The 10,293-nt window shown below is 36.6% G+C and overlaps 1 protein-coding gene across 1 annotated transcript; it reads right to left on the bottom strand.

The window, feature by feature from the left end:
* Positions 1-4,195: 4,195 nt before the first annotated feature.
* On the bottom strand, positions 4,196-8,555 carry LOC131331055 (outer envelope pore protein 24, chloroplastic-like). Its single transcript, XM_058364869.1, has 3 exons — positions 8,080-8,555; positions 7,099-7,458; positions 4,196-4,440 (listed from the first exon to the last, which is right to left on the bottom strand). Exons 1-3 carry the CDS (start codon positions 8,284-8,286, stop codon positions 4,360-4,362), a joined length of 648 nt encoding a protein of 215 aa, XP_058220852.1. The 5' UTR covers positions 8,287-8,555; the 3' UTR covers positions 4,196-4,359.
* Between the last annotated feature and the right edge of the window lie 1,738 nt (positions 8,556-10,293).

Genomic DNA, 10,293 nt, shown 5'->3' with positions numbered 1-10,293 from the left:
CTTAGATTAAGGAAATATTGACTCTAATAAATTTTTTAAACAAGTATTTTTCGAATATGGTTACTGAATTAAACGAAAATATTCGATTTGACTCCACGTATTGAATTACTTGTTCGCAATCCTCGTCAAGAGTCTGGTCATCCAAACATGAAAGTTATTCAAGGGTAGAACGTACAATGGTGAATTTTGAAAATTGTGGAAAGAAAAGAGAGAGGAATAGAGAGAGATGATAAGGAATTCTGGTGAAATAAATTAGTAATGGGAAAAATTCATTGCACAATAGCGTGAAGCATAGAATGATAGGTGTGGGGCAGGTGCATAAAAATATTGAAAAATACGGTTGCGTAATTCGAAGATGATATTAAAACTTATCCAATAGCCAGTAAAAATAGCCAGTAAAGGTCGCAACTTGTTCGTTTCGGATACTTTGGATTTTGATTTATGGATAATGAGTATAGAGAGAAGTAGAATAATGACTAAAAACAGAAATAATGATTGAAGAGAGATAGAAAGAAAAATAAGACTAATGATTGAAAATAGAAAGGATAATAATTACAAATCAAAAATCAAAATACCCAGCCGAACTGGCTAAGTCACCCAGATTTGGGTTTTTCATTTGGGTTGCTTGGATCTCAGATGCGTTCATCTTTGGTGAAGAACTAGGGGTCTAAACAAGCCGAGCCGAGCTCAAGCTCGGCTCGTTTACTTAACAAGCCAAAAACTCGAGCTCGAGCTCAACTCGAGCCTTAACGAGCCGAGCTTAGCCATTTACTAAACGAACCTCTTTAATTGAGCCGAGCCTCCCTTAACGAGCCGAGCTCCACTTGGCTCGTTTAGTAAACAAGTCGAATACTCGAACTCGAGCTCGGCTCGTTTACTAAACGAGCAGAGTCGAGCCGAGCCTTAACAAGCCGAACCGAGCCGAGCTCGCGAGTAGCTCAGCTCACTTACAGCCTATGAAGAACTTATGGGTTCTCCAAAACCAGCGGTGACTTATGGGTTCTCCAAAACCAGTGGTGATGGCGCCTAACAGAGCCGATTGCGGCTAGGCTAGACGAAGGGACATTAAGCTCCAAGATGCAAATTTGTTTCCTTCAACTTCCTCCATATCATTTTCATGAGCAGATCGTTAGTTTCAATACTGCAGCTATTCTATCTGCTTTCTTCTTCTTCTTTTTGTTTTCTTGGTTTATATTCAGTACTTTAGAGTTTGGTTTGTGCATTTGTGTGTACAAATGTTTATAGTTCTAGACAAGGGCGGTACTACACTTAGGCTCCACTAGGCTATAGCCCAGGTGCAATTCCGAAGAATTAAAAATAAATAATAAATTATGTGTAAAGTTTCGGTTCAAGTGAATTTAGCCCAACACACCATCCTTCCATTCAGCCTACCTCAATCCACCATCCGTTTGAACGGCGTGAAGATCTTATTTGTTTGATCATTTTATCATAAATGGTCATAATTAATTTTTGTCTTTAGGGCTCTTGTAATCAAGTATCTGCTCTTTATTTGGGATTTTATAGGGTAGATACTTGATTATGAGAGTTCTAGATGCAAATATTAATTATGACCTCCTAGAACAATATGATCAGAAAAATAAGATTTTCGCACTGATTCAAACGGATTAAAAAAAATGGAGTACTTGATTTTTTTAGATAGTTTATATATTTAAAAATATGGTTAAAATTAATTATAATCATTTAGAATAATATAATCAGAAAAATAAGATCTTGAAATGATTCAAACAAACGAAAAATTGGAGCACTTAATTTTTTTGAGACTGTTTAATAATACAAGAGAAATCAAGAGAGAGAAGTGAAAAATAATATAAAAGAAATTGTTGATGAACAGTCCTTCAGTATATATACCGAAGTATTGTAGCGAAATGTATTTTATCTAAGCTTTTATTTAATTGCTTTAGGTGGGTTTTCTCGGTTTTAGGTAGCTATGATAGCTAATATTTTATTTTTGCTACTCTAGTGTACATACTCTAATGGAACAACAAAATAAAAAGGGAAGAAAAACACTTTTGTACTTTTGTTTTGTTTATTTTTAAATATTTATATATTTATATACGAGTTTGCATTCTTTTTGGTTCACATATATAAATTTTGGTTAGCTCAGGGCAAAATAAATTCCTGGTTCCGCCTTTGGTTCTAGATAGAGTTATGAGAGAGAGAGAGAAAGAGTACGTGGCTCGAACCCAGTCCCGTCGGGAATAATATAAAAAGAAAGGAAAAAAGAAGACAAGGAAAAAGTAATGGGAAAACGAACCGGTAAAAATGAATACCAGGGAGTGGACTTGTTCGTTATGACTGGACTGGGTAAACACCCTTTAAGTTTTTTTAAAAAAATTTGGCTGAATGGAGTAACCTTGGTAGGAAATCAACAAGGAAAAAATAATCATAAAATTTAAAAATTCTCATCATTTTATATATTTTTCTGATAGAGTTCTATAAAATCTTAAAGAAATCCTATGGTGGCACCGGCACGCATAATTTTGATACCGATATATCTCACACAGTTATTGATTTGTGAAATCTTTTTTTTTTACAAACAATATGAAGTAAAAACTAATTATGCTGTTATGCGAGAAATGTAGATAAAGTATATTGCCAACTTTTTAACGCCGGGAATGAATTGTTTCTTATGAGTCATTTTGGCGTAAGGTTATTTTATGGAGTAAAATACGTAAATTTTAATACTCTGGTTGTTTTCAAGAAATTTGTTTTCCCCATAAACGACTGCCTCGACTAGTTTGTGATCACCTCGACTACTTCAGAATAACAACTGAACAAATCTCTAATGGCTCTAAAGTTTGGAAAGCACCGCCTTTGATGTTTATCTTATACCACGCGGCCAAGAGTGGTATGCGGGTCAATTCATTGATGGGTCGACTGAAATTTCTCGAACCTTTAAAATGATATCAAATCAATTCAACGAATCTAGATTGTTTCCCAAAAAAACGAACCTAGATTGCGCTTTAAGAAGTGTCCAATTGAAAGTAGTTTCGTTTACTTTTCGTCTCACACCATCGACTGTAGCCACTGGCTAAGAACGAGCGTATGACCGGGAAAATGAATAGTACTAGGAGCCTAGGATGTTTCGTCTGCTGACACGTGTCTTACACGTGGCAATTATAGATGCCTTCAGCTGTCTGCTGAAATTTCCTGGACATCCTCGTGTGAAAGGCCAAGGTTTGAGTACTGTCGCGGGCGTTTGCATAATATCTGAAATTATTTATTAATTAATGTACTAACACTCCGCTAACTTTGCTATTGGTGTACAATATCGAAAATAAAATTGTGAAAATAAAATCGCAACAGTTACCATTTTTGATGGTTTGGTTAGCTGGTGGGAAAATATCATGCACCATATGAGGGATATTTCTTGTACCAACAACATAAGGGAAAATTACCAAAATCACCCCGAGGTTTCTAAAAATTACAAATTGTCCTCTTACATTTGGAAAATTACTGAATACCCTTGTCTCATAACGAATTAATCTCTTGTCGTGATCAAGTGGATAGGAAATTCAACAAAATTTGTCTTACATCTTCATCGCAATTATAGTGAACCAAATTGTCTTTTTTAGCCTGTGCTGGCTATTTTCACAATGTTAATTTTGTGGCGCTAGATTTGATTTTTTGTTATGCCTTACTGTGGTTAGTGCCCATTATCAATGAAAATCAACAAGAAAAATTTGAAATGGTTGGTTTCTATGGGATTGAAGCATGTGATCTCGTGAAGGACAAGAAGGTATTTGCTTACTTATTATGCCCACTTGGCATGGGTGAGACAAATGTTCTCTATACCATTAACAAAGATTTATACCCTCTATATTTCATCCACCGCATTAAAAGATAATATTAGCTCTAATCAACATCACAACTCAAAAGCATGATACAATTCAAAACCCCAAAAATAATGCGCCCGCCGTCTAAATCCGCCCAATTTCTAACGGGATCTGTTCACACACACATATATATCTCACTTGGTTTCCCAAACAAGGTTGGGGGCATCAACAGATAGATATTGTTATCTACGTTTGTAATTTCACACTGGCAGATATGGTGGAATGTGGTGCAGCATCAGGCGCCAGCCCCTTTCAACTAATAAAAGAGCAGATGGAATCACATTCACACCAAGTTTTGCAGCAAAACAAAAGTTAAAAGGTCAAAATGAGAAAAGACGTTGGACGAAAAATGCTTATGTAGCTGATTGTAGCATATAGGATTCAGCACAAAATAACAATAAAGCTTTTAACGTTTTTTCACCGGGGTTTCAGAGCCCAATTACACCCAGCCAACAAGAATGGTTGTCCAAATCGACACAACAGGCAAATGAAAACAACAAAATCACATTTCGAAGTCCCAAGTTGTCTCGGCAGTTAACTTCGGCAGTTTTAGCTCCTCTCCTAAATTGAGGGACGCAGCAATCTGGGAGAAATAGAAAGCCAAAGTCAGATTCGATACAATCACTAATCATGCAGACAACATCTCCGCATTTCTTGGCCACCCATTTGTTATAAAGCGCAAACTACATTTATTATGCAACCACAAAGTAAAGTTTAACCCTGTCGGTTCCTTGATTCTTGGTGTCATTTCTTATAAATAAGCAACAAGCTTGATATAAAATATGGCGAAGTGTATGGCTGCACTTGCTTACTAGCCAAGGAGTATGCCAGCCAAATGATCTTATTGCTTATATTCAAGCAATAAGCAAAGGGTGAAACAAGCGTGCCCTTAATTGAAGAATATGTTGGACTTTAACTACAGTGGGAAGTAATCCGCGGTCAGCTGCCAATACCTAAACACGTCCACCAAGTGCTGCTGACCTGTGATTCCTAATGAATAAATGTATCGTAATGATAAACTACAAACCAACCAAAGAAACACTAGTCTCCACTTGAGCACAATTTAGAAAGAAGCAAGAATTGTGCGCACCCTCCCAAGAAAAAAATGCTTCAAAATACAAATTATGCATGATGCCATATGAATTGGCTATGGGGCAAAATCCCAGTAAAAGAGCGAACGACGGATATGTAAAATACTCCAAAGTGGCCAATGCTGCTGTATTCAAGAAATGGTCATCATACGACTTACGAGAACTTATTCATACGGAGGAAGATGAGAAATTGATCTAAACAAACTAATTATTGAACAGAAAGATATACAGCTTTCCTAATTTACTACAAGAGACCTAATTTCTCTCACTATTATCATTCTTCAAACAGATGATAATTTCCAAGTGAATGTGGTAATTGCAGAAACTATTATGTCAAACAAAAAAAACATCCTCCGGGTCCTCTCACGCTTCAAATAATATGCTCCGTTCCAAATAGGATGCCTAATTCCAATAATATTACAGCTGCTCAAGGAGCGAACACTACTACGAGATTGCAAATGAGTTGCTAAAGCGTCAGACGAACAAGGAACCCAATGCAGCATTACTACCAACCTAATAACATGTTCTTTATCTTTTAGCTTCTTTTTCTCTTTGAGGACAATTGAAACTTCTTCTTTTTTTCTTAGCGAGGACTATTGAAACATTAATCAAGACATTCTATGCATTTTAATAAAATTTATTATTACTGTATCCTTACTGTTTGAGCCTTCTGAATGAACAATAGTACTCATTTATCATTCCTTAAAAGTGTTGCGAGCTATTACAATTTTGAGCAGATGACCAAGTGATCGCTACAAAAATTCACACGAGCTCTTGCAATTTCTACAAGAAAGCAATCTGAAATGATTTCAAGAAGGTACTATCGGACAGCTTTCTCATCATCTCTCCTAAAGGCTAAAACCAATTGGCGGTAGGAAGGGTTTCAATTAAGTCTTTTATGACATTCGACATCGCACCCGCAAGTCTGTTTTTAGGGCGGTCGCAGGGAGTGACATTGTATAACTAAATTCATGGGGGCACTTCGGCCCAACAATCCTTCCCTTACAATGACACTCCCGCGACTCGAACCCATGATTTCTGGCTCCGATACCACTTGTCGGACCGCTTTTTCATCATTTCTCCTAAAACCAATTGGTGGTAGGAGGGGTTTCAATTAAGTCTTTTATGGTCTTCGTCATTGCACCCGCAATTCTGTTTTTAGAGCGATTGTAGGGAGTAACATTGTGTAACCAAATTCATGGGGGCACTCTGGACCCAACAGGTACCTATAGCCAAGCACCTAGTAAGCTTACCATCCCAAATCAGGGGCTTCCTTAATAGTCAAACTTACTTATAAAGATAATAGAATATGGAAATGAAAAACATACATAGATACAAGTAACACCACGTATCATGTGGGTGCAAAGTTAGTCCAATGGTCAGTTCACCTTGTTAATAATATCTTGAAACTACGACAGAAATTCATCAGCCAAACAAGTAGCAAATTAATGTTAGTCATAATTACCACTTAAGTACAATCTTTAACTTGTTAACCTCGAACAGGCAATCCCCTCCCATTCCATCTACCTCATCTAATCACCAATTCAGCCAATAGTGAAAAGACTTTAACTTATTAACCTCAAACAGGCAATCCCCTCCCATTCCATCCACCTCATCTAATCACCAATTCAGCCAACTGTGAAAGACCTTACACTTTGAGCTCGTCAACTGCTAACCATATATCTCCTATTCTCCTTCCTCGTGGAAGTAATGCATAACTCCGTATTCTTTGTATTTCACACGAGCATTACTCCATCTTGAGTCCTTGACAGATCTAATGTATACCACAAAACAGTGGTTCCTCATAAATCAACACTGGCAAACTTACTTTCCGGATTGATGCTATATGCAACTTGGTTAAATTAAGCGGTGAAATCTCAAATGCAAGTCAGGTTCCCTCTCAATTCTTGAATGAAGTTTGTCAAATTTTCCAGTAAGTTTAACATGATATCTAGCTAAACAAATAATGTTGACCTAAACAAATAATGTTGACCTAAACAAATTTGCAGGTTTAGGTTGCTATGTCATTTCAGTCTACTTACAGTGTAACCCATCCAAGCCCTACAGCTCAATGTAAACGAAGTAAAAAAGCTCAACTACCGATGCAACCAATTAACAACCACATAAATGATAAAACAGTAACTCTATACCTTGAATCGCCCGTTCATCTTCGAATTCCTCGACCACTCGAGCCCCATCGCCTTGCTCGACGTCTGATACGAAGCCCTAAACACATCATCACCATAAACCCTCCTTGACACTGCGAAATCCCACGAGTTCTTCTTAAAATCATAGCTCGGCTCGTACGTGGTCACCCCTTGGTTCACATAAGTGTACTTCAACTTGCAATTTCCCGACCCGATCATGTGATTCACCGACACCTTGTTTGCTGGATCGAAGGCCAGATTCCCGTCCAGTATCGTCCGGTTATCGTTCCTACTGTGGATGTAAGTCAAGTTCAACGGTTTCTCTGCAACCTTAATCGAGTTCATAAACTGAAACCTGAAATCCTGATTCACCAAAAAAAAAAAAACACCAACATTGTTTATACATACCATGAGTGGCTTAATAATCTTTCTGAATTATTTTGTTGTCTTTATTCGAAAATTTTACGCCTTCCATAGTTTTGCGTCAATTTTTTTTTTGGGATTATTGGTCTTTCTCGACGGGAATGATATAAAATGAAAAAAAATTACGATCAAAACCTTAAAAAAGTTTGACAAAAATAATTCAAAACAGACAAATCCGTTCGGATTACTTTTGTGTTTCTTGAACTTTTTCAATGTTTTGGGTCATATTAATTATAATTTTCTTAATTCTCAATAATCTCCAAAAAAATTAAGCCTTTCCAAGTTTTGCGTTAATTTTTGGAAATTATTAATTTATCTCAACAAGACTAATATAAAATGTAAAATTGCGATCAAAACCTTAAAAAAGTTCGACAGAAATAATTCAAAACTCACAAATTCTTTCGATTGTTTTTGTCTTCGCTGAACTTTTTCAATTCCGGTTCATATTTTTAAAACTTCCTAATTTCTCTCGTCAACACAAATCAATAACCTAAAAAAACAAAAAAAAATTGACACAACCCTAGCTGAGTAGAAGTAGTTGCGTGCCCTAACTGGGGGTACCTTCTTGGGGACGTCGTAATCGATGATGAAGAACCCGGGTTTCTCAACGGCTAGAGCTAAGCCGTTCAAGCTGGGGCCGTTGACGAAGGTGGCGTCGGTCATGGATGCCCGGAGCTTGACGTTGCCGGCGTTGAAGGCGACGGTAGCGGCGGCCCCGGCGGTGCTCTTGTCCGTGTCATACCTGCTCTTCAACGAGGCCTTCATCATCTTGGGAAGCCGGCAATTCGCGAACGGGAGAAGAAAATAAACGTAGATTTTCACGGGTTTGAATTTCAAAATAAACGTAGATTTTCCCCTTCCCCCTCCCCTGATAGGCAGGCGCCAACTGCCGGCCTGGGAGTCTTGACTGGTGACCTTGTGGTTTTCAATTTTTGTCAATTACCGACAGTATCATATATGATTTTAAATTAACCTAGTTTATTTTTTTAATCCGCAAAATTAACCTTGTTATCTCAGAAGAAATGTGTTTTAAGATTATCCTATTAAGGTCGTGTTTCACTCAACTTTTAGATAAATAAGTTTGTTTTGTCTTTATTTAAATTTTTTTCGCATTTTTTAGATTTGAGCCAAACTTTTGTTAACTATTGAGTATAGATTGAATTTGATGATAGGAATCAAAAAGATGTAAAATTTCTACTTTTACCCAAATGGTATGAAAAATAACCACTTTTCAAAAAAAAAATACACACAACTTTTTGACCTTTTTTTTTGGGCTAAAAAGTGACTTATTACCAAAATATTTGGGTAAAAGTCAATTTTTTCACTTTTGCGATTTCTCTCGTCAAGACAAATCAATAATTTACAAAAATTTTGTGCAAAATTAACCAACGCAAAAAAAAAATATTTGAATAAGGACGAAAATACTAAAAGTTAAGCGGAACGAGGTCTAAAAGGTCTCTTATTGACATGAATTAATATAATTGTTACTATTGACGAGTTTAAAAAATGAACGATTTCGATCATTTAAATGAGTCAAGAAAAGCCCACCTATGGTTTGGTCTATTTTTTTAACCCGATAGGATTTGTTCCCTAAATTTGGAACCCTTGGGCATTGTCATGACTCATTAGAATGTTTCCTTCTATGAGTTGTTTCCTTGTGCAGTTACCTTTATGCTCCGACCCTATCCTACCCGTTTTGTTCTCCATCTCAAATGGGTTGTCAATCTGAAAATTTGTTTCGAAAATTAGGTAGCATAGGGGAATAATTTTAAAAAAAATTCGAGGAACATGTAGGAGATGGGTATCCGCTTGTCCCCCACCCCGTACGGGTAGCCGAGGCGGATATATGCGCTATTCTATGTGTGTTGCCAAATGTATTAGAAAGGGAAACGTTATGAAGCTGGGAGATACTGTCCGGTTGTGTGGCGTCACATTGTCCCTTGAATTTTTCCATCAAACTGTCCCTTAATGTCCAGTTTTTTGGTTAGGAGGCAGTATCCAGAGTACTGCTATTGGTATCCATCATTGAGGTATGAAGATGTGGTCTTTTATGAGCTAATCTAAATGGAAGAGTGATTATCACTTTTTTTTTTTTTTTTTTGATGGCTGATTCATGTAATTGCATGTTCATTGGATTTGAACTTAGAAGCAATGATTCATGTAATTGCATGTTCATTGGATTTTTCTCGGACCGGATCGAACCGAAATTGGTTCAGTCTAGATTTCCTATAATTTTATATATAGTCGGTTCGGTTTGATTCGGCGGACTGAACAAATCGAACCGACTATATATTTTATATATTTATATATATATATATATATTACATTAAAAAATATAAAATATTTAGATAAATATATTTTTTACATATATACACTTTAAATTAAATGAAATTTTTATATTTTGGACGGATTGAAATTCTTTGCTGGACTAATCCCACTCCGAACCAAACCAAACTTCAGTCGGGATCAGTTTTGAAAATATTTGGGCCGAACTGAATCAGTCTTTGAAAAATTCGTCATGAACCGAACCGAAATCACCCCTAATTCATGAGGACTCAAATCTTCGAAAGTCCACGTGTCAAAACATCCCACTTCCCTATCTTCTTCCTTTCCAAAATGGAGTATTTCATCTTCATAAATCCACAGTGTTTCCCCAACTTCACGGATCAATCCCACTCTCTTACTTCTTGATCGATGCAGTTCGAATCAAAATACTAAAATTTTTCCCCATTTTCATCATGTTAACAGCATAATTGAATTCATCATTCAGCAAAA

The sequence above is a fragment of the Rhododendron vialii genome, chromosome 6a (assembly GCF_030253575.1).
Source record: "Rhododendron vialii isolate Sample 1 chromosome 6a, ASM3025357v1".
In the NCBI taxonomy this organism is placed as follows: domain Eukaryota; kingdom Viridiplantae; phylum Streptophyta; class Magnoliopsida; order Ericales; family Ericaceae; genus Rhododendron; species Rhododendron vialii.
The sequence above is the reverse complement of the archived record's forward strand: the minus strand, read 5'-3'. Positions and strand labels throughout refer to the sequence as shown.

Coding starts and splice junctions, on each gene's coding strand:
- LOC131331055 (XM_058364869.1), bottom strand. CDS start 8,286: ATGATGAAGGCCTCGTTGAAGAGCAGGTATGACACGGACAAGAGCACC. Junction 7,459..8,079: donor ATTACGACGTCCCCAAGAAG/GTACCCCCAGTT, acceptor TTGGTGAATCAG/GATTTCAGGTTTCAGTTTAT. Junction 4,441..7,098: donor AGATGAACGGGCGATTCAAG/GTATAGAGTTAC, acceptor TATTTCTCCCAG/ATTGCTGCGTCCCTCAATTT.